Source organism: Silene latifolia, chromosome 9 (genome assembly GCF_048544455.1).
Source record: "Silene latifolia isolate original U9 population chromosome 9, ASM4854445v1, whole genome shotgun sequence".
Taxonomy (NCBI): Eukaryota; Viridiplantae; Streptophyta; class Magnoliopsida; order Caryophyllales; family Caryophyllaceae; genus Silene; species Silene latifolia.
Window position 1 is genome coordinate 3770945 of NC_133534.1, and position 26625 is coordinate 3797569.

Sequence of the window (26625 nt, forward strand, 5' to 3'; positions counted from 1 at the left end):
AGCCCCCCTCGCTCCACCACTGAGGCACTGATCATATCACTCCATAAATGTGAACATATTCGTTAACGTACCTTCCATAATATGAACACATATTACGTAAACAATATGATAATATACAGATTCGCATATTCTAAAATCCTCTTAATTATCTCCCAAAAATAATTAATGTTGCACTCCAAAAATCTTGCTATATAAATAAAACGAACCATACCCTTTTCAATATAATCATTTCATCATATTCTAAAACATAAATTAAAATCAAAGAAATAAAATCATGAAGTTTATTTACTCCCTTTTCGTTATACAATTGTTGTTTGTCGTCTCGGCATTTTCGCAAGATTTTGATTTCTTCTACTTTGTTCAACAGGTTTATTACGATTAATTAAGTTTATTTTAGTGTTCGTGTAACAATTTTCTATTATTTATGTGTTTGGTTTAAATTCTGGTTCCGTCACTGAATATGTATGTACGTGTATGTTTTTTCAGTGGCCGGGTTCGTATTGTGATACACAAAAGAGTTGTTGTTATCCATCAACCGGAAAACCAGCAGCAGATTTTGGGATTCATGGTCTTTGGCCTAATTACAATGATGGCACTTACCCTTCTAACTGTGATTCTAACACCCCGTTTGATCGAACACAGGTACGATTCGACCACCGTGGTTCTAAACTTATTTTTATTTCGTTTTTTTATTTATCGAGTATAAATTTATCGTAAGACCAACCCATGCAAGACATATAGTTAATGAATAAACCTCACATTTTGTTTCAAGGGTTTTCATTTCGTAGACAAGTGCTTTAGGTTCGATTACTGACTTTTGCGAATCAATTAAAATTTTTAACTTCGCAAATTAGGCTTGAAAAAAAAATCAGTGTAATATGTGAATTGTAGCCAAGTTTGGATAATTATTTTTTTTGAAAGAAAATTTTGGATAATTATTTCCTTTTTAGCATGTTAATAAAAGCAACTTTTTTCATCTTTTATGGTAAGGAATCATAGAAGATAATGTACTAATATGGTTGGTAAATGGTAATGAATCCTTAAGATCCACCTAGTAAATGGGCTAGGCTTGAAATTCTTGGTGGGCTCATCTATGTAGACCACTAGCCCATTTCACTATTCGAGATTTTCTCGATCTCGAATAGCCAATCAAGGAAAATGAGATAACATTGCTGGGTGATACTGAATTATTCGTAGTGTAAATGAACATTTATCTCAGTATCACCCTGTGACACGAGCATATTAAAAAAACATATCAAATCATTTGTACAATAATATAGGATTGTTTGGATTAATATTTACATATTTTTGTCACAAATTCTAATGACTTTATTAATGTGATTAATTGCTAATTGAATAGATATCAAGTGTGTTAAAAAGAATGAAATCAGAGTGGCCTACATTAGCATGCCCAAGCAATGATGGTATAAACTTTTGGACACATGAATGGGAAAAACATGGAACTTGTTCTGAATCTGTTCTTGATCAACATTCTTACTTCCAAACTGCTCTTGATCTTAAACATCAAACCAACCTTCTTCAAGCACTTACTAGTAAAGGTAACTCTTAACCCCTCTTCTCTTATCTATTTTCCGTTACATTAAACTGAATGAAACAGAAGCTGATGGGATTTGAAGTGTGGATGCAACTACAATTGCCTCTGTATACCTGGTGCTTAATATTTCAATTTAGAAATTGGAGGACGCTGATATTTGAACCCGTGACTTTTAGTCACACGACTTTGATACCATGTCAAGAAACCATCTCAACCAAAAGTTTAAGCCGATGGTTGAAATTCCAAGATCGATTTTATACTCTTAATTAACAAACCCATGTCATCAGTATCACTCTTTATAACTTTATCAGCTAAGCTAACTGATATCTGCTAAAGTAAAGTCCTATAGAAGTAAGCATTACTTGTTTATATTTGGACAATTCATAATAATCTTGTATTGGGTGCAGGAATTAAGCCAAATGGAGAGTCTTACACACTTCAAAGTATTAAGGAAGCCATACAAGAAAGTGTAGGGTATACACCATTTGTTGAGTGCAATGTTGATACATCAGGAAATAGTCAACTTTATCAAGTTTACCTTTGTGTTGATAATTCTGGTTCGAGCCTTATTGAATGCCCTGTATATCCACATGGCAAATGTGGTTCGGAAATTGAATTTCCTGCCTTTTAATTTCTTATCGAATCTCGGATTATAGGAATGTAATATTCATTTACTAAGTTAAAATTCGCATACATTTGTTTGGATACATTAGCGTGTTAAACCGCGTTTTAATACGTGTTTTGGTTATCTTGCATAATTCCATTAGATACACATAGACCTGTTAAATACGGACCCGGCCTGTTTGAAATAAGTCCTGTTTTAATGATCTGTCTCAAGGAGCAAATAATAAGGCAGCGCAGACAAAAATAAGACGCAAAATGAGACATAAAATCTTCAATAATCCGCTCTGATGTCTCGAAAAACTCGAAATTTGATAACCTTAATTATACCTCACCCATAAAACCCCCTTCGGCACCAAGAATACATGCTACTTAGCTAGATAGGGTTGGTGAGTGGATGATGGGGATGCATGGTTGGCAATGACTAGAGGTGGGCATCAGCACAGGATGATCCGGCCTGGGTCTGCCCCGCCATGTTTGGTCTCTCAGCACACAGCCCGGCCCGACTAGACCCGCCTCCCCTCCCTGGCCAGGTCCGGATCACAAAACGCAAATCCGGCCTGCCCTTGGCCTGCCAACCCGGCTCGCCATCTACACACCACGGGCCTGCCCCGGGTCGAGCATATTCCCAGCACGGCCAAGCCTGCGCCCTCCCCTTGGCCTGGCCCGGGTCTAGCCAGATCGATGAGTCCGCCCCGCAGGTTAGCCGGGTCCGAAGACAGCTCTAGCAATGACATTTCCAACTCTTTCAATTTTTTCTTATGACATTACTAGCTAGTTTACGTCTGCTGAAATTTTTCGTCTTTTTTAACTGCAAATCCTGGCTCCGTGACAAACGTAGGGTTTAAAGATTGCTTAGCTTTAAACCTCAAAATATGGAGAAAGGCCAAGGATTATGTTCTATTTCACGTAACACGAAATATGGGTATTAATAATTCCGTGCCTATAAAGAAATACTCGTAAATAAACAGTTCATATTTAGGTTTGCTTTTGTGGAGCCTTTATCTTATGTCCAAAGACTGATTTATCTTACAAGCAATAACAATGCTAAATTATTATTTTAAGTTGTAGAATGTTGCCAATCTTACATCCAACAAATACATCAAACATCTATTACTATTTTACTACTTCCTCTGCTTCATTCAATAGTTTACATTTGCTTTAAAACAAATGTAAACTATTTTATTGGAACAGAGGGAGTATAATACTATCACAAAAAAATCATATATATACGGACTACATCATATCTAGTGATAATGATATTGTAAAAACGCTAAAAAAAATATCGATCTGATAACGTAGATGTATATCGTGCGTACAACGAATTAATTTAGCTAATTTATATGATTAAATAACAATGTCCATTTTGTTAATGATAAGAAAATTGTACCTCAACTATCATCTTAAGATTTTAATTGAAATGATTTTCTCACATGATATCGTACAACTGCCTTTAATTACATTCGGCTGTATAAAAAATCAATTAAGACCTTAATTCTTAAAGTGTTATATTATTGAAATTTAGGATATCCGATTTTAATGCTTGAAGTATAAAACACCATAGTTTTTGTACATCTACACGGCAAATAAATACCTCATTTTCCACTTTAGCTTGACTTTTAAGCCTTAATAACCTTTTTAATTAAGAGATTAAACTCTTGACACATTTTGAGCAACAACGTTGTTTACGGTAAACCTGACGCAACATAACCAAATACGTGCCATCCTCTACCAATTAATCTTTTCTTTTTATGTAAAAAGAATTATACTGACAATTGTTTAATGTCAACAACAATGTTATATCCAAAATTGTTATAGCCATTATTGTATGTAGTAATTTTTTTTCGGGTTTTCTAATGTTTTAGGGCACGCATATCTTTTTATTATAGAGTAGTTATAGACTACAAGTCGTGAATATCACTTCTTATACTTTTACTATTTGATAACTGAGATATTAAAACTTAGACGATATTAAAATAGTATTGAAAAAAATATTGTGCTTTCGGATCTACGAAAAAACTCAACTATCATGATTGATTCTATCTAACATATCTTTTTGATTTGAATCATGATTTGATTGATCCCGTGATTAATTATAAACATGTTAAGTTCAGAAATATGAACATGTAAACTAATGGTAATAATAAAATAAAACATACGCGTATACGTACGACTTAGTTTCGATCGTTATAACGTAGACAATAAAATAACATGCAATTAATTATTAACTTTAGAATCGAATATGCTTTCATTTTCATGTGAGATATCACGTCAAGCAAACTCCCAACTATCCAACTTAACCTATATATATACTCCTTAAATCAAACCAATTCAACAACATAAATTTAATTAAAATCCTATTCAAAGAAAACATAGAGAAAAAAAAAGTGAAAATATGGGAAAATTAAGGAGTTCATCGATGATCGTGATCATGTTAATTTTATGTTTATTTGGTGAAGTTTTATGTAAGAGCAAAAAACCGAAACCAAAACCTCATAGCTCGGATTTTGATTTCTTCTACTTTGTTCAGCAGGTAAATGAGTACTTAGATCAACTGATTTATTTTGATCTACTTTGTTTTGTGAACGCGTGAAATATTATCGTATGTATGTATATATGTTTATATATTGGTATATTTTATTTTATATATTGACGATTTTTTGAAATATGAAAATGCAGTGGCCGGGAGCATATTGTGACACAAAAGGACATAAATGTTGTTACCCAAATACAGGAAAGCCAACAACAGATTTTCATATACATGGACTTTGGCCTAATTATAATGATGGTGGTTACCCTTCAAGTTGTGACTCAAGCAAACCTTTTGATGAATCTGAGGTACTAATAATAAATCAATAACATAAATATATATTATTCGACTTCGTATATGAATTTTAAGTTTTAACACTGTTGTATTCTGAAGGTTTAATCTCATGACTACGTATATGTTTATCATCAAGACATCAATTAATAACGTATGGGACAAGTTATACATATTATAGATTACGTAACGAAAATAAAGCCAAATTATAAATGATAAAGGTAGCTAAAAGTATAGAGAATTAAAGTCTAAAACTATAATTTAGAGATTAAAATTAAAGTCTCTCATTTTATAGAAAAAAACATTTTTCATTAACTTAGGCTAACAAGTAACAAAGTATTAGAAGTCACGTTATAAAGTTGCACCAAGGGAGATAAAAAGTCTTCGTATGAGTTTTTCTGCTTCAATTTTTCTAACGTGTGCCCTTGGCTTAAAAGCATTAGGGCATATACTAACAAACAAATTAAAGAAATACTCCGTATGTTTGAGATCACTTCATTTATTATGGTAAAACTAAGTTTATACTCTGTACATAAATTTCTCATGATATTCTTAATAATCAGTCTTTAATTAATTAATTAATTACTCTGTAGCTTGTAGTACATGCCTTAAGAGCACATACACGTTAAAAAGACCGTTTATATGTGTGCCTGCTGGCAACTACGATGATGTTATACCCGACTAATGAATACATTTTTGCATCTTAATGTAGCTGGACGACGATTTTCTAAGCAAGCTAACAACAGAATGGCCATCATTTACGTGCCCAAGCATCGGTACAAAGTTTTGGGCACACGAGTGGAATAAGCACGGCACATGCGCTCAATCGGTCTTTAATAACCAACGCGATTATTTCCAAGCCGGTTTAGACCTTAAGAAAAAAACTAACCTACTTCAAGCCCTCGGAAATTCAAAAATCATTCCAAATGACGAATTCTATAACGTTGAGGACGTTAAGGAAGCGATGAAAAATGAGATCGGGTTTTACCCGTGGTTAGAATGTAATATTGATGGAGAGGGTAATAGTCAAATTTACCAAGTCTATGTTTGTGTTGGTAAGAATGGTAAGGACTTTATTGAATGTCCTGTACTTCCTCATGGTAATTGTGCATCTAGAGTTCAATTTCCTAAATTTTAATTTCGGGTTCGGGTTAATTTGATTTGATTAACCTTTTACTTGGTTAATTAATTGATTAGTCGATTGTTTGATGAACATTGTTTAATGTTCACTATTGTTGAAAAAAATTTGTAATTGTTGCATTATTATGTTTGAATGAATCGTGCTTTTTGTGTTCTTTTATTATTGTTCTCTTTTTGTTCAACGAGTAAAAGAAGCAGATACGGATAATAGCGCAACTTACACTATATGACGGTTGTAAGGTTTCGACACATAAACATGAAATGACTTTAACTCAAAAAAAAAAAAAACATGGTCTTAATCCTCTTGGACGTCCAAAAGAATATGGTCTTAATCTTCTTGAACGTCATTTATATGTCTTATCTTTTGAGGAACACAAAAAATTCAATTGAGTTTTTCTCAATTTATTTCTCTCCATTTATTTCTCTCTCCATTTCCTTCCATTTCCTATTAATGGTCTAGATTCCGTCTCAAAACGATCTAACGGTTAGTTGAATGAAAAGGTTGAGAGTGGATAATGATTAAATATTGTTCTATTAGAGGAAATGGAAGGAAATGGAGAGAATAAGAAATGGAGAGGATCCCCTCTCCAAAAAATTATAGACTTATGAATTATGAACAAAATAGTATTATTCCTTAAGGATGTACAATAATATTGTACAACAAAATTGGAGTTAGTCGAGTTTATGTGTATTTTTTTTCTGAATACTTTAAAACTTATACGAGTAAGTTATAAGTATTCTATTGTTTTGACGTCAATTATCAAATTTAATTAAGCTTATACTTTATCCGTTCTATTGAGTTCTTTACGTTTACTTTTTGCACAAATGTTAAGAAAGTATAAATAAGTGGGCTATCTAATTTTTTTCATATGTTGGGCTACCAAAATACTCTCATATATGAGTGTATGACCCACTACTTTAGTGTCACTATCACCAAAGGTAGTTTTGTCAATTAATTGATTAAATGAAGTTCATATATGGAAACGTAAACAATCAAATGAAACTGCCCAAAATGAGATACGTAAAACACTCAATGGAACATAGAAAGTATATGTAGTATTTTTAGTCACATTGTAAGTTTTTGAGCTTAATATTTACGTCATCGTGAAGCAGTTCGGAAACTTTATATTAAACTCACCAACTTTACAACAAAACTCGACAATTTTATCATAAAACTAAAATATTATACGACTAGCTAAATCGTTCAATCATTCTTTCTAGTTACATGATGAATCCGCCGATCCAGGGCGGATTTGGGGGGCGGGGGGAGTGAGGGCACGTGCCCTCACGTGACAAAAAAAAAAAATATTAAAAAAAAAAAAAAAAAAAGACGATAAACACAACCCAGAGACAGAAACAACATAAACACAAACACAAAAATCAAAATAGAACCATAAAATCAAGACGATAATTGAATTTTAATGTATAAATGTTGTCCGCAATTTTTTTTTTTCTTACTGTGCCCCCCTTTACTGAAATCCTGGATACGCCACTGCGCCGATCAATGATTTTTTTTTGGGTATATTGGAAGGCCAAATTGATAGGCAATTACAATTTTTCTGTACATTTAATAAACCAACTTATACAAGAAATTATGAAGTCAAAGTCATAAATACTCAAATAGCTATATTATATTATTATGAGATAAATCATGTAATGTCGAGCATGTTATAACGTTGCTCTACCCTAAAGGCCTAAAGTCCTTAAATCAAGTAATGTCGAGCATGTAAGCATGTCATATTCATAACAATTGGTCTCCCTTGTGACGGGTCACCATTTCTGGCGGATATTTTGTGAGTTAAAATGGTAACAAAATGGGTTAGTGGAGAAAGGGGACCACATGAATAGTGTTGCAGAGAGAGAAAAAGTGGGTACTTTGTGAGGTAAAATGGTATCCGTCACTCCAAAGTGACGGATATTGTTGGTCACAAATGAGATTTTGTGTATTCATAATTACACTACTCCCACTAAAAATCTAAAATTACGGTTAGTTTTTCTTAAAACGGTTAATTCGTAAGTTTAAAATTAGTTAAGTATTGTCTCATGTCGATAGATGGGACACATTTTTTTGTCTTTTCTGACTTTTTGACTTTTTATCACGTTCATCTATTTAATCTGTTTCTCGTTTAAAACGGTTATATTGTCCTACATAAAAATTTGGGCTAAAACTACAATTGATAAAACTGACTAGACCCGAATAGCCTGATTCGAACCTACCCACACCCGAATTAAGGACCCGAAGCCCGAATTGGATTCAACCCGAATGCTTATTATCGAATATTGGACCTTATCAAAAAAAAAAACTTGATAGCAACCCACCGAAAATAACCAGGCCCGATCCAAATTCCTGCAAACCTGCCCAAACCCAAATTAACTCGACCCGAGTCATCCGATTAACCCAATATTGACTCGACCCGATCTAAAATTATACTTCTCTTTAATCAAGTTTAAACAAACACTGAAGTCCAATATTCAAACAAACACCATTAATAACATCTCAATTCTGAGCAACATTGCTTTCTCTTTTGCACTCCCGCAATCCATATGTGTCTGGTCAATTGATACTCTCAAAAGGGTAACTTCTATACTTTCTGCATACCCTTTTAAGCTTTTGTTAATGCTTTACTATTAATTTGAAGTTATCTGCACTGCTATTTTATTTATAGTTTTCCGAATTTTGAGTGTTGTGATTTCTTAGCCTGCAATTGAGTTGTATAAATGGAGTGCTGAAATTAGTAAGATCCCTTATTGATTGCTTAAACTCTAATTAAAGGGTAGTGATGATTTTTGATCTGATTCTATTTTTTTGTTGGTACTGTGTTAATTCCGTATTTCCAATGGAGCCAAAGACTCGTTACTCTTAGATTCCGGATTATGATGGAATAAATCAAAATGACTCTCTCTGCGCTTCTTTCTGTTGTGAAATAGCGGTCCTTTGAAAGGAAACAATCTCTTTGTTTATAGAGTAGTAATGTAGAGTAATCCCATGAGATTTTCGATGCAATTTATTCTGGATCATCCATACACAGCATTTCCATGGTCTTAGCATAAGGGTACTGGTACTTGCATCCCACATTCCCACCCCCTTACCTCGCTTATTGCGGGAGTTTTTGAGGCACTAAAGTAATGCTGTTGTTTTTGTATTGATGAAATGTCGGACAAGTAGCTCTCTGCGGTTATTTTGCAGTTGGACTTGTTTCCAGCCCTCTCCCCTAGATTCTAGCCTTTGATCCACCTGATTTTTATACCAAAGCGTATAAATTTGACTGGATCTGTCACTCGGTCATTCTGCCCCTTTTTCTGAATTCCAAATGCATGCAAATGATTTACGCTTTGACTTGTTGAGCAGTAATCTCTTTGTTCATGCATCCCTGGTGCTGCACATGTTGTATCCTGAGTTTATGAACTAGTCTAGGAATTGTAAAGTAGTAAAGGTCACAAGTATCAACAAAACAAATAGTCCAATTTCTATGTGGAATGTGTCATTTTAATGTTGATTGTAAAATTGGATTGTAGGTCAAAATAATTGCGTTGCTTGGTAAATTTGGGTTGCAGTAATATTCATTTGCGATAGTAGTAAAATTTGGGTTTGTTATTGAAGTTTACGTCACACTAGACAGCTTTTGCATGTCTATAGGATGTCGCAAAGTTAATATCTGGCAAATAAACTTTCTTATCAGACACTAAATAGACCTATTGGTTTTGTTTCTAGGGCAGGGGCCAGGTGAGATTGTCAGTGCTATTTTGCTCGAAGAATTATCGTAATCTGGTCTTTGATTCAGAATCTTAGTCTGTTACATATTTCCCGCTTTTAAGCCTTCAATAACGATTACATCACTGTTCTAGGACTTGTAATATCTTGTTGCTCTTCAAAGATCAATGTGGTTGCTTTGGCCGTATGATGTCTCTTGTCCTCGCTTTTCTATATATGCTGGAAGTTTCATGTTCTTCATATCCAAGCGCCATTCGCAGAAGAACAGTTTGACTGCACTTGTTGAAAATTGAAACCAATGAATGTGATGATGCAAGGAATGAAGAAATGGTGTGGTGGTGTCAGTTTTGCTTCCATTTTTATGTTACTGGTACTAAGATATTCTACAACACACAACTCTGTTGGTCAGAGTTCGACTAATTCATCTTCGTCTAATATAACCAACGCGATTGAACGAGCCAAGACCAATCCTTTAGATTGGGTGCGGTCTACTGCTCCAGCTGATCTCCATATCCCGCAACAAATTGCTACTCCAGTAATTCCTGTGGAGACCCTAGTTTCCAGTCTTTATGTTCATAGGAATCTCACAAATGCTGAGCAAAATTCTCTACTAACTGGAAACCAGCTGAAACACTTGATAAGTAGCTCTCAAGCTTTGCCGAATGCAGTAGAAGCCATTAAGGAAGCTTCATATGCCTGGAATGCCCTTATGACTGTCGTTAAAAGGGAAATTTTTTACGTAAATGGTAGTACAGAAGAGAAGCAGTGTCCTTACTATCTTAATCGGATGAATGCTTTGGAACTGAATGATAGCGAGTTTAGGTTATTGGCCCCTTGTGGTTTGACGCAAGGTTCTTCCATTACAATTATTGGAACTCCAAACGGGCTTTTAGGTAATTTCAGGATCGACTTGACAGGGGAACATATTCCTGGAGAGACGGAACCACCTATTATACTACACTACAATGTTAGGCCTAATGGTGATCAGTCAACAGAGGAGCCAGTAATAGTTCAAAATTCCTGGACTGCTGCTCATGATTGGGGAGAAGAGGAGCGTTGTCCGCCTCGTGAGCCTGACAACAACAAGAAAGGTATTAATGTATGATACTCTCACTTCTGACTAAACTTGTTATTTTTTTTTATGTGCTGGTGATTTCTTTCTTAACTTGTTTCCATTTATAAGATCTTCGGCTTGGACGAAGATGGAAAAACGGCTTACTATACTCTATGCTGCTTCTATCATGAAGTACCTGAGTGTTGTTGTATTTTAAGACGCAATTTCATTATGGGTTATTGGAAAACAGCTTTTTTGTGTTCTTAACACACGTGTAATAGTGTAAAGATGCGTACATTCGATTCTCTCTTACCCAATCATAAGCATAGCCTTCTAGGCACGAGGTAATGCTAGTGATTTCACTCTGCTTCCATTTAGCTTACACCGACACAAAAATTTCTGTTTGGTGTTTACTCTCTGCTTGGACTTTGTCAGTGGATGAGCTCGATCAGTGCAATGAAGTTGTGGGAAAGGATGTAAATCAGTCATCAAATTCGTTCACACGTGGAAATGGATCACAGGGATCTCCGGGTCACAATGAATACAAGACAAAACGGTATTTCCCTTTCAAACAGCGGTATCCATTTGTTGCAACTCTTAGGGTGGGATCAGAGGGAATACAAATGACAGTTGATGGGAAGCACATTACGTCATTTGCTTATCGTGAGGTACACCTTTTGAAATTCTAAGAGCCTCTCTTTAAAAACCTAATGCAACTTCTGCAAGGCTAACAAATTATGTTCATCTGCCTTCTCGGCTCTCGCATGATTTCCCAGACACTGGAGCCATGGCTCATTAGCGAAGTAAGAATATCTGGAGATCTGCAATTAATTTCAGTCCTTGCAAGTGGTCTTCCTACATCTGAGGATCCAGAACATGTTCCCGATCTAGAACGTCTTAAATCTATTCCAGTTCGACGTGGACAACAGTTTGACCTTTTTATTGGGGTTTTCTCTACTGCTAACAACTTTAACCGTAGAATGGCTGTTCGAAGGACATGGATGCAGTATTCGCAAGTGCGCTCTGGTTCAGTTGCCGTTCGTTTTTTTGTTGGTTTGGTGAGTGTCTCGGTCTTTTGCTCTGATAAATGATCATTATCAATACCCTAATGCCTATAAAGGAGCTCCTAGAACTCCTTAGTCTCCCGGCAGATGATTATGACAAGTTTCAAAACTTGATCTAGCCTGGTGTTCATTATCTTTCTGATGTTGGTTTATTTGCAGAATAAAAACCAAAGAGTAAATGAAGAGTTGTGGAACGAGGCTCGGGCGTATGGAGACATCCAGCTAATGCCTTTTGTTGATTACTATAGCCTGATTACATTGAAGACTGTGGCCATTTGTATTTTTGGGGTAATTTTGTTTGCTATTCCCTCCCATCTTAATAAAACGTAAAGAATCTGTTGAATGGGATGGAGTAGTTCCTTTGCGCCACTTTTTCTTAGTAAATATGGAGTAATACTTAATATTAGTCCTTTTTACATGAATGACTCTGACTTCTTCTCTACCCACTCAATTCAACAGACGCACATTATTTCAGCAAAATATGTCATGAAGACAGATGATGACGCGTTTGTTCGTGTTGATGAAGTTTTAGCATCCTTGAACAGGATCAATGTGACTGGTGGATTGCTGTATGGCCTCATTAACTCAGATTCATGGCCTCATCGACGTCCTGACGACAAATGGTTTATTAGTACTGAGGTAAAAAGTTGACCTTCAATCATTTCTATTTCCACGTAAATATTATGTTTAGCGAGTGAGCATGAGCAAGGAAATAATTGGCATTGATGATACTAATGATACTCTGACCTGATTGCAAGTGTTGAAAGCGACATGCTGTTGGAGTGTCGGACATGGCTATTTTGTGGAAATTTTTCATGTTATCGGTTTATAATAAGGAGTCCAAGTGCCGTGTTAAAAACTTAAAATGTTAGGAGTGTAGGTCATGTGACACAGCCAAAAGAACATGTCGAAAAAGGGCGAAAATTTTCAGCGGGGGCAAACGGGTTGTGGAATAAGGGGAACTTGAATTTTTTTTGAAAATTTCAACTAAAACTTTTGCGATTTCCATCCGTCAGCGGGCGGGGACGAGCGCCCCTGCTAGCCCCCCTAGCTCCACCACTGGGCTGAACCTTAATTTCCCTTGAACGGGAAACTGAATTGTGTTGAGGTATATGAAACTGAATTGGGGCATTGGCTTTTGTGAAATATGAGAATGTGCTATGTTTTACGGAGTTTTGCACTATCTAAATGTGGTGCAATCATGAAGGAATGGCCGGATGATACTTATCCTCCTTGGGCGCATGGACCCGGCTATGTTGTTTCACATGACATTGCAAATGCGGTTGCCAAGAGACATCGAAATGGTAACTTGAAGGTAACCGCCCTTGATAAGAGTCATCCCGTCTTGATTAAACAAACTGTTGTACTCCGTATTATTCAGCTCTTATCTTTTCACTTGATTAAAAACCGATATGTGGTTACTTGAAAATGTCAGATGTTTAGGTTGGAAGATGTAGCGATGGGCATATGGATCGCTGACATGAAGAAAGGTGGGCTCGATGTGAGGTACGAGTTAGAAGAAAGGATATATACTGAAGGATGTGAGGATAATTATGTTGTGGCACACTATCAAACTCCAAGAGACTTGCTCTGTTTATGGCAAAAACTTGTCAAAACCAAACTTCCGCTTTGTTGTGGGAACGAAGACTGATCGAGTAGATACACCGGACTCCCGGACACAGTATGGTTGTATAGGTTTAGGGTTGATAGTTTGTATTTTGGTGTAAAGGGAATCACAAGATTAAGTTTTGACGATAACAAGTTTTGGTGAAATGGTAAATTAGATCATTTTTGTATAAGCAAACACGGAATTTGTCGAGACGGAGTGAATATTTGATAGTTTTTTACGGGTAATTTGATCATTCACAAGCTTAATTGTCTCATTTATTTGTTTAACTTTCTATTTTTGGAATGTCTTTTACGAGTAATTTGATCATTCACAAGTTTAGTTATCCACTTGTCGTTTTATCATATGGACAAGTGATCCCCTCCACTTTTCTTAATATTCATGTCAAAATTAGAGATAAACAAATAACTTATGCAGCAATATCCATCACCAATAGTGACTACAAAGTTAACACGTCATAGAACAACTATACACATGTTAAAAGCCATACCACAATGATCAAATCTTGTGTGTTTGCCACAAAGTTATCTTGGAAGCACATCATACTATAGAGTTTTGACATATAGTGATCATGACAAACACCAAATGGCCGAAAAATGGATGGCAATATTACCCAATACGTCTTCTCTGTGACGGATATATCGGTTACAAACTTGTGATAAGTTAAATATCACCTACATAGATAGATAAAACAAAAATTAAAATGCCTAGAAAATTACAAATAATTTGTTTTTATCTATCCAAATGAATTTTATTTAACCCGTCATAACCCTGTGATGAATATTTACCCATATAATGTTCGATAACCACTGCTCTTTTACCTACCACTACTAGTCCACTACCATGGTGGTTTCTTACTTTATGAGTCAATGTTTGACATTTTTCTAATCTCTAAATGATTACTTCCACTTCTAAGTCAAAGAGTTTTAGTGTATTCTTATACTTCCTCCATTCAACTCCACTCTACCTATTTCCTTTTCGTACACTATTCACAATTGTGTGTTCAATTTCGATTTTCTCTAGATACGTAAGTGGAAATATATTCATGTGGGATCTTGTTTGATTCGTCTTTACGAGTATATTAAAAATATCTAACTTTTATATTTTTTGCAAATACGTAGCTAACGATATTTAACGCGTAAAACACGCGTTGACAAACGTGAAAAAAGAAAGTGGTAGAGTGGAGTTGAATGGAGGGAGTAAGTATTAAGAAAAATTTGACATATAAAAGATCATATAATCTTTTGATACATGTTTTTGAGCTTAAAGTAGTGCACAATGATGGTGACATACATTGCATAGAGCCTAGAGGTGTTTGGCATTACTCCAATAAGTCTCACTTTCTAACTCTTTTGACTTTAGTAAACCAGATCTGAAATATTATTTAATTTGTGTTGATTAGGAGTATTCATTATCGATGTATGAGACATCTTTTAATATATTGAAGATAACTCTTAATAGATTGAAGATAACTTAACAGTTGATATGAACCACTCACACTAAACAACTTTAATACTTATCGTGAAATATAAATCAGATTTAAGTAAACTCTAAAAACAACTAAAAAATAGAAATATATTGTCAACTCATTGAGGTGAGATTGCAAAAGGTTATATATATTGTATTTTTGTACTTACATGTGCTTTTAAAATAGATTAATGGGAGTACTACCTCCTATTCTATAGTATCTGAGCATTATAATAAAGTTTTTGAGTTTTGTTTAAAAGTTTACGAGTTTCACTATGAAGTTTCTGAGTTTATTCACTTAAACATTAAGATCTAAAAAATTATAATAAAACTCAAAAACATTACATATAAGTTTAGTTAAATTTGAATTTTGACGAAAAAAATATTAAAATTTAACTTATGAACTTTATTATGCTAAAAAAAATACACATATGCTAAAAAACAAATAAAATCTGAGGTTATAAGCTCAAAAAAAATACATATATGCTCAAAAAATAAAAAAGTTGGAGGTACTACATCCGATGTATGTTCCTTTTTCTCAGTTTACCATACCACAAAAACTCGGAAAAAAGAACATATATTGGATGTACTACCTCATACCTTTTTATTTTTGAACATTTGTGTATTTTTTCTAAAGCTTATCAAAGTTTATTATAATGCTCAGAACTGATGGTAGTACATCGTTGTATAATCTACTTACTGCAAAAAGTCCCGTCTATAATAAAACATTTTAGGAGATCTAATCGATATCCTGCCTTATAAATATATGAACTACGCAAACATTATGAGATGCAAGAACCACTAATCATCATTATAAACATCTAAAGTTCATCTAGCTACTAGAAAAAAAATGGCATTACGTTCCCTTCTTCTATTAGCCCTCTTACTACTCTCTTGCTCTTACCTTGTATCCTTAAATGCTATTCCCATATCAAGTAAGACCATTATACACTCTCTCCTTCAACAGATTCTTTACGTTTTACTAAAATACTGTTCACGAAAGAATAAAAACATAAAGAACTTGTTGAATAACTAATGATTTTGTTCTTGCCATAATTAATTAATGTGATTATCACTAATCTTTATCTTTATTGTCTACTAGGAGGTCTTAACAAGCTCCCATCGAACGGTGGAGAAATTTTAGTATCGGAATCAATGAGCCATAAGGTATATTATACTCCCTCTGTTTTTTTATATATGACGTTTTTATTTTTAAATAACTCAAATTATTTTATGTTATGAACTTTTGAAGGTTAAATTTAAACATTGATGAATTTTCATTTTTAAACCTTTTTTTCTGACTACGTCACTATATTACTATATGAGACAATTTTATACGTGAATTTCTCTTGTTTTATTTTTACATTATTTTTACTTGATTTTCTTTAATAGAATCACAAGACGAACGTAGAAGACATGATGGAGGAGGATATTATTGAAGGAAGAATGGATATTGAGAAAAATGATTATGGACAGACTACATCGAATCCTGTTCACACCCCAACGCCACCACGTACGTGAGATCGTCCACATAGTAATAACTAGTACTTTATCTGTCTCAATCATTTATTTGCCTTTAATTAAAATAACTCTTATAAAGAATAAAAATTAATCTAATGAATGGGACGGAGGAAGTAATAAGGATGTAACGTTATGGTCGCTAATTGTAACATATATATAGTAGTTTTTATTGTGTTAAGGTATGTATATATCTCTGGTTAAGCAATTTTATCGAGGTGGGTTGAGATATCGGAATTAAAATTTTAAGTTGATGGTTATTTGATGGGAATATGTTGTGGACAATGGTGGAGCGAGGGGAGGCTAGCAAGGGTGCTGGCCTTGTTGGCGTTGGAAAATTTCAAAATTTTTAGTTAAAATTTCCGGATTTTTTCGAGGTTGCCTTATAAGAAGAACCTCTTCGCCCCTACTGAAATTTTTCGCTCCGCTGGCTTTAAATCCTGGCTCCGCCACTGGTTGTGGAGCATAGCACGACTTAGAAGCACACGAAAAGATATATGGAAGAATGAATATCAATGCTTGCAAATTAAAATGATACCATGTTACAATCAAGTTAATAGCTTTCAAACAGACTACCTTAGGAATGAGCAGACCTGGGTTCAAATTCCGTCAGCATCAAAATTGCCATTGTTGCACATAAAAAAAAAGACCCTAAGAATTGGTGAAAGTAAGGCCAAAAATGAGTACACTTCCAGAGTTACAGCCTATGTTAGTTCGACTTTTCACTTTCTAAGTGATGTATATATTCAATACGGCATTCAAGTATATGATTATGGAATCCGTACATGACATCCAAGTCTGAGTAACATAGATTATTCAACACTACCGCGGTTCTGGACTCATTGTTATACCACTCGAAACCAATGGACCCATCATTATCTCTGTCGTTGAAGTAGACGCGTGCGCATTCTTCTTGACCTCCATATCCAAGCATACCTTAAGTTTCACTACAATTTCCCACATGACTGGCCTTTTGTCGCCGTCTTTTTCGACACATGTTCTAGCTAGTTCAATTGCACCCCAAACAGATCCTTCATCAGGAATAACCTGTATTGTTTCTTGACTTTGTTCATTAGCTCTTGTTATCCTTGGATCCAATACTTTCTCTATATCGCCTTGGTTAAATATTTCTATGAACCATTTCGCCAAATCAAAGCCTAGACGAGGCGCTATGCCTGTGATTAACTCCAGCAGAACAACCCCAAAGCTGTAAACATCAGCTTTCTCATTCAGCAGTCCTGTTTCCGAGTACCTGCGCAAAATTTAACATATCCACCCCCTTTAAACCGACTTAATATTACTACATTATGTATGAAGATCAATGCAGATGTCAACTAGCTTAGTTGGTAAAGTCACGAGAGGTGGCGCCCATGACCTGGGTTCAAATCCCGTCAGCATCAAATTATCAAAATCGCCCATGTGGGCTGTGGCTCCCATTAAACCAAAAAAAAATGTATGAAGATCAGTGAAGTTGTGATGCAACTTACTCTGGAGCTTTGTATCCATGAGTACCAATAACCCGTGTTTCTATAGTCGTAACATCTTTCTCAGGGAAGATTTTAGATAACCCAAAATCCGCCACCTTTGCCTGGAGATGTTGATTTAACAGTATATTTGCGGGTTTCACATCTCTGTGCACTATACAAACTTCACAGTTTTTGTGCAGGTAATGCAATCCTACAGTAATAACCCGATTACAGACAAGTTTAATCACTTAGTAATCATTTCTTATCCAAAAACAGGAGATATTAACATTATTAGCAGACATATCTCTGACCTTCAGCAGTGTCAATAGCTATCTTTAGTCGATCAGTCCAGCTTAAAGAGCCCGCTTTCTCTGTTCATTACGACAGGCGAGTTAGTCTTGAACGAATGTATAACATGATTCAGATACAGAAGTATAATACGGAGTATATGGTTTTACCTGACAAAAATGCTCTTAAGTCCCCGTTTTCCATATACTCGTAAATCAGTGCCATTTTGGTTCCATCTTCACAATATCCTAGTAGAGATACCAAGTTGTTGTGACAAATCCTTGCAAACACATCAATCTGCGCTAAAACGGGTCCAAAGGAGGATATATTACTCAGAATCGCTTAAACGTAACTGAATTACCCTTGTATTTAATTTGCATCGACTGACTGACTCTTCATAATGGAGAAAAAGTTACAAACCTCGTTGCTAAACTGCGTGGGAGCATCAGTCTCATTCAGCATCTTGACAGCAACTTCTCTAGATCCATCTAATAAGCGACCATGGTAAACTACTCCAAACGCGCCTTTACCTAGTTGTCTCTTAAACCCTTTCGTCATTTTCTCCACTTGGACAAAGGTATACTTCGGCAGTCCTTGCACCCTTCGTACCTCTTGATCAGGAGGATTGTCTTCATTTGGATCAGGCACTCTTCCTGTCAAAATGCATTACATATTAAGAAATTTGTCGGCCACCCTCAGTAGATTTCTGAAATTATCTACTCTGACTCCGCCATAGTAAACATAGATAGATCATATACAAGTACAAGCATTGCAGAGGAAAATATGATTCAGATTTACCTATTGAACAGCGTTTCCATAGACATATTCCACCGACTGCAGCCAGCACAAGGAATACAACAGATACTACAGCAATGAGGGGAATTAACAAACCTGGCAAAAACGACATGGAAAGAAATATATCAGGATTAGGAATGCCATTGATAATCATTTTCCGTCTGAAAAGAATCATTGCATACCTCGATTTGGTTTTAGGGACGATTCAGGCGTAGGAGCAGGAGGTGCCACTATTTTATATACATCATACATAAAGAGGCAGCTTGGAAGAAACACCATATTGTTATCCCAGGTATCCCATATTCTAAAAGCGGCCGCCAGACAATTGTAACATCGAGGACCCACAATATCAGGAGTACATTGAACAAGGACTCGCATTATCAAAGACGAGGAGAGATTGACATTTTCTGCAGCAAAACCAGACAAGTTACCAGCAGCCTTTTGTATGAGGGTATCCTTGGTGCTGTAAAATGTCTTGTTATATGGATCAAGAAGATATTCAGTGAAATAGCCACTCTTATTGTAGGGTGAATAATTCGGCTCTACTTCTTCGATGGAGAAAATGGTTCGATTTGCATACCTCAAGGTACATTCCTCAAACCAGACAATCCCTTCTTTCCAAAATTTACAAACATCTTTTATTTTCCGGGTTGCATGCTCTATGCAATCCTGACAAGTCTGCTGATCAACATCACCCTTACAGTAGAAAAGGGCGTAGACTTGGTCCTCGCCTGAGCCCATAGTGAAGTTCGAGAACATAAATGAGAAAGCATTGGGGAGGAGTTGAGTATAAAGGGTTTCATTCAAATTGACTTCAAACGCGCTGCTTGGAATGTAGGAGTAGGAGTTTGTCTCGTTGCATTTGTAACTGATATACTCAGGGCTTTCCAATGAGGTCCCCTCTTGCACGGCTGACGCTATCAGGACTAGGATTAGTAACATCAACACGGATTCTCGCATTAAACTGGGAAAAATGCCATGAACATGCATCATCATAATTTAATTCAATGCTGCAGAACTGCAGTTTTGCAGAACATCTCTGAATTTGTATCTAGAGCCTATAATCTGGCCAGTTGAGATACAACCTTTTGCGCCTAAACGGAAAAAAAAAAAAAAAAAAAAAAAAAAACTTTTTTTTTCTATGAATGGCTAAAGGGATATCTATTTTTTTTTTTTTTTCTATGAATGCCTATAATTGCTGAACTTTTGTTTAGAAAAGGAGGAATGCTTCTTCTAGTATCTGCTACTTGTATACAGTATCTTAGAATTTGACTTTCTATTAAAAATGCTTAATGGTATACATGATCATCTTCAGCAGACATAATGACAGGCCAAAACAGCTGGAATGACAGTAAGAATTCATTGACAGGGTCTAAAGATCAGTCAAATCGGTCTGACTTCGGTTCTGTAACTGTTTCCTGCAAGTTACTGCAGAAGTTTTGCACCAGTAAAATCCAGAGCTCTTGATTCATGCAAAGATGGATTACGTCAAGAATTGCATCTAATGGCTAACAGTACGCAGAAAAAAGAAGCGCAAACAGTTTACTTAGTCATTTTGATTATTAACTTTATGCCAACATAATCCGGAACCAAAGAATGGTGAATCTTTTTGTTTTATTTCATCGTAATCTAAAGCCCTAATACTCCGTAATAGATTACTGTGAACTGAAGAGTATAAAGAGACCAGTGTTCAGACTGTCGGATTCCTGACAGAAACCATAGCAGTATAGCAGCGCAGAGTTACGCCAGTACAAGCAAAAATAAATGGCAAACAGACCCTAAGATCAAATTGAATCGACAAATGTAAGGCCGTGAATAGTTACAGCTACAACACTATTGCGCTACTGGAACCATTGAAATAGTGTCTGTATTCACTGCACTCACCATCATTGACGTAGAACCCGTGTCACTATTTCCAGCAATTCTGTTTTCTTCCATACTTAAGCATACCTTCAGGTCCGCAACTATTTTACTCATGTCTGGTCTTTTCTTCGCATCTGTCTGTACACATTCACGAGCTAGTTCTGTTGCCCCCCAAACAGAACCTTCATTCAGATCTCTTGCCATATTTGGATCCAAAATTTTTTCTATAGCTCCTTGGCTAGATAGTTTTACAAACGATTTAACTAAATTAAACATAAAACTTGGCGCTTTGCCTGTGATGAGCCCCATTAAAACAATCCCAAAGCTGTAAACATCAGCTCTCGTATTCAGCCGGCCAGTTTGAAAGTACCTGTACAACATGTCCTAAAGTAAGTACATTGATATACTTAAGGCCTTAAGGTTAGACAGAACCGTCTTAACTTAATGTCGATCTTACCCAGGATCCGTGTAACCAGGGCTAACGACGATTTCAGTGACTACAGAGGTAACATTTTTAGGGAAGATTTTACATGAACCAAAATCCGCCAGCTTTGCCTGCAGGTTTTCAGCAACGAGTATATTAGCAGGCTTCACGTCTCTGTGGACGACAACCTCATTGGCATGGCAGTGCAAGTAATCCAATCCTACAACACAAATTCTAAAGATTATACACAGGCTGAATAACTAAACACAAATAAGAGCGGAATTTATAGAAAGTAGATGTATCTCAGACCCTCAGCCGTGTCAATAGCTATCTTTAGCCGATCTGTCCAGCTTAATGATTTCGGATCTCCTGTTCATTAGAACAGACAGCAGATCAGTCGAAAAGACCATGACTAAAATTCAGACAGATGCATATATTTACCTGACAAAAGAGACTGCAAGTCTCCCTTGGCCATATACTCATATATCAGCGCGAATCTGGTTTCATCTTGACAGTATCCAAGTAAAGAAACTATATTTCTGTGAGAGATTCTTGCCAGTACATCAATCTGCACCAAAATATAATGTTTTGCTTCACAACTTCACGACACGACAGAGTATATAGAGAAACATATGCCAGTATTGGTTAAAGTTACAGACCTCATTTCTTAACTGCTTAGAAGCAGTATTATGATTTAACAGCTTGACAGCTACTTCTCTCGAACCGTCTAATAAACCACTGTAAACTACTCCGAAACCTCCTCTACCAAGTTCTTTGTCGAAATTGGTCATTTCACGTATTTGGGCATAAGTATAATTCGGCAGCCCATGAGTTTGAAGAGGCACTCTTGCTGCAAAAAAACTTTCACTGGTGTCAGGGAAAGGAAAAGAAAATCCGACTAATCATAGACATCCTCCGATCCCATTCATCAGATTCTTTACATTTGCTTTTGGTGCGGATTTTTAGGACCTTTACATGTATGTGACTGTTAAAGAGTACTTTTGTTATTTTAACCATTCATTTAGACCCAAAAGAGGGAACGTAAATAATCTGTCGAACATACCAAAAAAGGAAAACGTAAAGAACCTGGCAAATAGTGTCTGTGTCTCCAAAAGCAAAAACCTCCGATCCCAGCCAGCACGATGAACGCAACAGATGGCACAACTATGAGGGCAATATATGAACCTGCAGTACACAAAATCAAATGGATGGAGGGAGTATATGATATTAGCTAGATAACGAATGCTCGTGAAAATCAGACTGCTATTGCTAAAGGTCATGCCATACCTTTTAGGGTACTTGCAGGGGGTGAAGGCGCAGGAGGTGGCGATTCCACTGTTTCATACAAGTCATATCTAAACATGCAGCTAGGAAGGAACACCATGGTATTTGCCCATGTATTCCATATTCTGAAAGCGGCGGTCAGACATCTGTAACATCCCGGCCCCACTATATAAGGACTGCACTGAGCAAGGCCGCGTATTATTTCAGTTGACGAGAGATTGACTTCTTTTGTAGCAAAACCAGGCAAGGTTCCCTTACCATAAGCAGCCATTTGTATGAGAGCATCCATAGTGCTGTCAAATGTCTTGTTATATGGATCAAGACGATATTCATTCACAATGCCAGAGGTATTGTAATACGGAAAAGAGGGTTTTACTTCGTCAATGGAGAAAATGGTTCGATTTGCATACCTCAAGGTACATTCCTCAAACCAGACAATACCTTCTTTTGTGAATTTGCAGGCATCTTTTATTTTCCTGGTTGCATCATCTATGCAATCCTGACAAGTCTGTTGATTGACATCACCCTTACAGTAGAAAAGAGCGTAGACTTGGTCCTCGCCTGAGCCCATGGTGAAGTTCGAGAACATAACTGAGGAGGCCTCAGGGAGGAGTTTAGTGAAAAGGGTTTCGTTCAAATTGGCTTCAAACGCGCTGCCTGAAATGTAGGAGTTAGTCTCTTGGCAGGCGGCTCTCATATACCGAGGACTTTCCAATGAAGCCGAGTCTTGAATGAATGATGCTATCAGAGACAGGAATATTAACATCAAGACAGATTTTGGAATTAATCTAAGAACAACCACCTGAATATTCATCATCATAGCTGTTGAATGTCTGTGGACTAGAAAATGATTTGATCAGTTGACGGAAAAGTTTGCGTCCTTGAAAGAATAAAACTTTTTTTCGAAGGAGGAGGAATACTTCTTCTAGTATTCGGATCCTGCAGTTTGACATTCTGCTAAAATGTTTGATGGAGTACATGATCTAAGATCAGTCATTGACATGGTCTAACAAAGTCAACTTGACATTCTGCTTAATGACTTCAAAATAAAATCAGAAAAATACTTTATTCTGAAAAATACATGGAACCGAGACAATTTAGTGAGTCACTTTGTTTTATTTCATCGTATTCCAAAGGTAAAGAAATTAAACTCGTAGATGTGTGAAAACGATAAACTGCAGAGTCGTGGACTCGTGGTAAGAGAAGTAAAACTAGTTTTCGGTACTTCTGAAAGAAAGTCAGATCAGTAATCAGTAGCACAGAGTTAAGCCAGTACAACTAGATGTACAAAAGAATGAGTATCTATGATAGCAATGCTAAACAAGACGAGTGTATCCAAACAAATGCTATGAACAAACTAAAATCGAGGAATGTAAGATTAGAGAACTATAACATTAACGTACATCTGGAACCATTGAAATACTATCTGAATTCGTTGCATTCATTATCCCTATTGACGTAGACGCTCTGTCACTGTTTCCTGCATTCCTCCTGACCTCCCTATCCAAACATTTCTTCAGGGTTGCAACTACTTCACTCATGTTCGGCTTTTCTGTCTCATCTGTTTTTACACATTCACGAGCTAGTTCTATTGCCTCCCAAACAGACCCGTCTTCCAGATCTCTAGTAATCTTTGGATCCATGATTTTATCTAGATCCCCTTCGTTGAGTGCGTTTACAAACCATTCGGCTACTTTGAACTCTAAACTTGGCACTTTGCCTGTGATTAGCTCCACCAAAACAATCCCAAAGCTGTAAACATCGGCTTTCATATTCAGCATGCCAGTGTCGAAGTACCTGTAAAACAAGTCCCAAGTAAGTCATTCAGAATTGATTTTTCTGTAAAAAAAAAAAGGCGAAGTAGAGTTGAAATGTAGCTTACTCAGGTTCTGTGTAACCGAAGGAGTGGACGACCTGTGTTTTTACAGTAGTAGCATCTTTTGGGAAGATTTTAGACGAACCAAAATCCACGAGCTTTGCCTGGAGGTCTCCATTTAGCAGTATGTTAGCGGGTTTCACATCTCTGTGCACTACACGGTCATTGGAATGATAATGCAAGTAATCCAGTCCTGCACAGGTTGAAAGGTTGAATCATTAAACATAAACAAGACGGAAATATATTGCAAGTAAATGTATCTTAGAATCTCAGACCGACCTTCAGCCGTGTCAATAGCTATCTTTAGTCGATCCCTCCAGCTTAACGAACCTGGATTTCCTGTTCATTACGACAACAGCAGGTTACTAAAATAGTAAAATTCAGACAACAACATCAGAGTCTTAGTCCCAAAATGATTTGGAGTCGGTTGACAGATGCATATAATAAACGGAGTATGTATGATTTACCTGACAAAAGCGATCTCAAGTCTCCCTTGTCCATAAACTCGTATATCAGTGCCAAACGGTTTTTATCCTGACAGTGTCCAAGTAGAGAAACTATATTTCGGTGAGAAATCCCTGTTAACACATAAATCTGCACAAAAATAATATATTTTGCATTATTACTTCGCGATAGCACAGAGCATTGAGGAAATATATGAAAACTGTCACCTCATTGGTAAATTGCTCAGAAGCACTCTCATTCTGGTTTAGCACCTTGACAGCAACTTCTTTCGTGTCGTCTAATAAGGTACCTCTGTAAACTACCCCATAACCTCCTCTACCCAATTCAACAGTGAAGTTATTAGTCATTTGTTTCACTTGAGAATAGGTATACTTTCGCAGCCCCTGCACCTTCTGTTGGACATCGACTACAGGAGTGATTGGTCGCACAGTCGGAGTATTAATGTCCCTCGATGACAGAACATTACCTGGTATGAGGGCAGGATAAGAAAAATATTTCAATACATTTTAACACAAATATTCCAGTTCATAAAAACCAAAGGAATTATATTCGAGTTTACCTCGTAAAAGGGGTCTCTTTTTTATCCATAACCAAGCACACCCGATTACAGTCAGCACAATGAACGCAACAGATAGCGCAATTATCAGATTACGACTATGGTTTTTACCTCGTCGGGTTGGTGGAGGAGGTGAAAGACTTGGGGGTGCTCCTGTTTCATACAAGTCATACCTAAGGAAGCAGCTTGGAAGAAACATAATCGTATTTGCCCATGTATCCCTAATTCTAAGAGCGGCCTTCAGACAACTCTCACATCCGAGACCCACAATATCAGGAGTGCACTGAGCAAGGCCACGGATTATCTCAGTCGAGGAAAGATTGAACTCTTTTGTTGCAAAACCCGGCAAGGATCCCTTACCATAAGCAGCCTCTTTTACGAGAGCCTCCATAGTGTCATCGAATTTCTTTTGAAATGAATCAAGACGAATCTCAGTGAATATGCCAGAGCGATTGTAGTGTGGATAATTCGGTGTTACCTCATAAACGGAAAAAAAGGTTCGGTTGGCATACCTTAAGGTACACTCCTCATACCAGACAATCCCTTCTTTTGCAAATTTGCAGGAATCTTTTAATTCCTTGGTTGCTTCCTCTACGCAATCCTGACAAGTCTCCAGATCGACATCACCCTTGCAGTAAAACAGCGCGTAGACTTGGTCCTCGCCTGCACCTTTAGTGACATTTGAGAACACAACCGAGGAGGTGTTGGTAAGGAGTTGGGAAAAGGAGTCATTTAGACTGGCTTCAAACGCGCTGCCTGAAATGTCGGAGGAGTTCTCTGGGCACTCGGTTCTCCTCCAATGAAGACTATTACTATCAGACGAAGTCGCTCCATAGATAGATGACAGTATCAGGGCAAGGATCAGTAACACCATCAGAAGATTCAGAACAGATTTATTTATCAACCGAGGCATCAACATAATTCAACTAAAACTATAAAACAAACAAAAAATATCTTTCAATTCATACAGCAGCATTACTCCAGTGCTTCAATGGCTTCCGCAACTCTACCGAGGAAATTCAGAAAACC

At 36.5% G+C, this 26625-nt stretch overlaps 6 protein-coding genes across 10 annotated transcripts; 3 read left to right on the forward strand and 3 right to left on the reverse strand.

Moving 5' to 3' along the window:
* Positions 1–75: 75 nt before the first annotated feature.
* LOC141602351 (ribonuclease 1-like) lies at positions 76–2300 on the forward strand. Its single transcript, XM_074422647.1, has 4 exons — positions 76–367; positions 487–642; positions 1361–1559; positions 1963–2300. The coding sequence occupies exons 1-4, from the start codon at positions 275–277 to the stop codon at positions 2184–2186; spliced, it is 672 nt and encodes a 223-aa protein (XP_074278748.1). The 5' UTR covers positions 76–274; the 3' UTR covers positions 2187–2300.
* A 2209-nt stretch (positions 2301–4509) lies between these two features.
* LOC141602353 (ribonuclease 1-like) lies at positions 4510–6297 on the forward strand. Its single transcript, XM_074422648.1, has 3 exons — positions 4510–4709; positions 4856–5014; positions 5710–6297. Exons 1-3 carry the CDS (start codon positions 4572–4574, stop codon positions 6133–6135), a joined length of 723 nt encoding a protein of 240 aa, XP_074278749.1. The 5' UTR covers positions 4510–4571; the 3' UTR covers positions 6136–6297.
* A 2305-nt stretch (positions 6298–8602) lies between these two features.
* Positions 8603–13836, forward strand: LOC141598740 (beta-1,3-galactosyltransferase GALT1-like). 5 transcript variants are annotated; one of them, XM_074418489.1, is made up of 8 exons: positions 8603–8712; positions 9850–10940; positions 11339–11571; positions 11680–11961; positions 12127–12255; positions 12427–12606; positions 13175–13282; positions 13403–13836. In XM_074418489.1, the coding sequence occupies exons 2-8, from the start codon at positions 10148–10150 to the stop codon at positions 13616–13618; spliced, it is 1941 nt and encodes a 646-aa protein (XP_074274590.1). In that variant the 5' UTR covers positions 8603–8712; positions 9850–10147; the 3' UTR covers positions 13619–13836. The 5 variants fall into 5 exon arrangements, with proteins under 5 accessions (XP_074274590.1, XP_074274594.1, XP_074274591.1 ...); XM_074418490.1 differs by having other exon boundaries at positions 8607–8712; positions 9855–10940; XM_074418491.1 differs by having other exon boundaries at positions 8607–8712; positions 9984–10940.
* Positions 13837–16677: 2841 nt separating this feature from the next.
* Positions 16678–19869, reverse strand: LOC141600149 (cysteine-rich receptor-like protein kinase 25). The gene is made up of 7 exons (XM_074420335.1): positions 19311–19869; positions 19132–19224; positions 18754–18986; positions 18504–18630; positions 18357–18416; positions 18067–18256; positions 16678–17831 (listed from the first exon to the last, which is right to left on the reverse strand). Exons 1-7 carry the CDS (start codon positions 19867–19869, stop codon positions 17402–17404), a joined length of 1692 nt encoding a protein of 563 aa, XP_074276436.1. The 3' UTR covers positions 16678–17401.
* A 136-nt stretch (positions 19870–20005) lies between these two features.
* On the reverse strand, positions 20006–23519 carry LOC141600150 (cysteine-rich receptor-like protein kinase 19). The gene is made up of 10 exons (XM_074420337.1): positions 22703–23519; positions 22502–22600; positions 22075–22265; positions 21857–21983; positions 21725–21784; positions 21449–21635; positions 21013–21361; positions 20574–20636; positions 20430–20468; positions 20006–20146 (listed from the first exon to the last, which is right to left on the reverse strand). The coding sequence occupies exons 1-10, from the start codon at positions 23517–23519 to the stop codon at positions 20006–20008; spliced, it is 2073 nt and encodes a 690-aa protein (XP_074276438.1).
* A 465-nt stretch (positions 23520–23984) lies between these two features.
* Positions 23985–26571, reverse strand: LOC141602354 (cysteine-rich receptor-like protein kinase 25). Its single transcript, XM_074422649.1, has 6 exons — positions 25600–26571; positions 25247–25506; positions 25043–25169; positions 24855–24914; positions 24582–24768; positions 23985–24496 (listed from the first exon to the last, which is right to left on the reverse strand). Exons 1-6 carry the CDS (start codon positions 26513–26515, stop codon positions 24094–24096), a joined length of 1953 nt encoding a protein of 650 aa, XP_074278750.1. The 5' UTR covers positions 26516–26571; the 3' UTR covers positions 23985–24093.
* Between the last annotated feature and the right edge of the window lie 54 nt (positions 26572–26625).

Coding starts and splice junctions, on each gene's coding strand:
- LOC141598740 (XM_074418489.1), top strand. CDS start 10,148: ATGAATGTGATGATGCAAGGAATGAAGAAATGGTGTGGTGGTGTCAGT. Junction 12,607..13,174: donor AATGGTTTATTAGTACTGAG/GTAAAAAGTTGA, acceptor GCAATCATGAAG/GAATGGCCGGATGATACTTA. Junction 13,283..13,402: donor ATCGAAATGGTAACTTGAAG/GTAACCGCCCTT, acceptor TGAAAATGTCAG/ATGTTTAGGTTGGAAGATGT.
- LOC141602353 (XM_074422648.1), top strand. CDS start 4,572: ATGGGAAAATTAAGGAGTTCATCGATGATCGTGATCATGTTAATTTTA. Junction 4,710..4,855: donor TCTTCTACTTTGTTCAGCAG/GTAAATGAGTAC, acceptor ATGAAAATGCAG/TGGCCGGGAGCATATTGTGA. Junction 5,015..5,709: donor AACCTTTTGATGAATCTGAG/GTACTAATAATA, acceptor ATCTTAATGTAG/CTGGACGACGATTTTCTAAG.
- LOC141600150 (XM_074420337.1), bottom strand. CDS start 23,519: ATGATGATGAATATTCAGGTGGTTGTTCTTAGATTAATTCCAAAATCT. Junction 22,601..22,702: donor CCCTGCAAGTACCCTAAAAG/GTATGGCATGAC, acceptor TGTGTACTGCAG/GTTCATATATTGCCCTCATA. Junction 20,469..20,573: donor AAGAGCTCTGGATTTTACTG/GTGCAAAACTTC, acceptor CTGTCATTCCAG/CTGTTTTGGCCTGTCATTAT.
- LOC141600149 (XM_074420335.1), bottom strand. CDS start 19,869: ATGGGCTCAGGCGAGGACCAAGTCTACGCCCTTTTCTACTGTAAGGGT. Junction 18,631..18,753: donor CCACGCAGTTTAGCAACGAG/GTTTGTAACTTT, acceptor GTTTTAGCGCAG/ATTGATGTGTTTGCAAGGAT. Junction 17,832..18,066: donor CATGGATACAAAGCTCCAGA/GTAAGTTGCATC, acceptor AATTTTGCGCAG/GTACTCGGAAACAGGACTGC.
- LOC141602354 (XM_074422649.1), bottom strand. CDS start 26,515: ATGTTGATGCCTCGGTTGATAAATAAATCTGTTCTGAATCTTCTGATG. Junction 24,769..24,854: donor AGCTATTGACACGGCTGAAG/GTCGGTCTGAGA, acceptor CAACCTGTGCAG/GACTGGATTACTTGCATTAT. Junction 24,497..24,581: donor TTCGGTTACACAGAACCTGA/GTAAGCTACATT, acceptor CTTGTTTTACAG/GTACTTCGACACTGGCATGC.
- LOC141602351 (XM_074422647.1), top strand. CDS start 275: ATGAAGTTTATTTACTCCCTTTTCGTTATACAATTGTTGTTTGTCGTC. Junction 368..486: donor TCTTCTACTTTGTTCAACAG/GTTTATTACGAT, acceptor ATGTTTTTTCAG/TGGCCGGGTTCGTATTGTGA. Junction 1,560..1,962: donor TCAAGCACTTACTAGTAAAG/GTAACTCTTAAC, acceptor TATTGGGTGCAG/GAATTAAGCCAAATGGAGAG.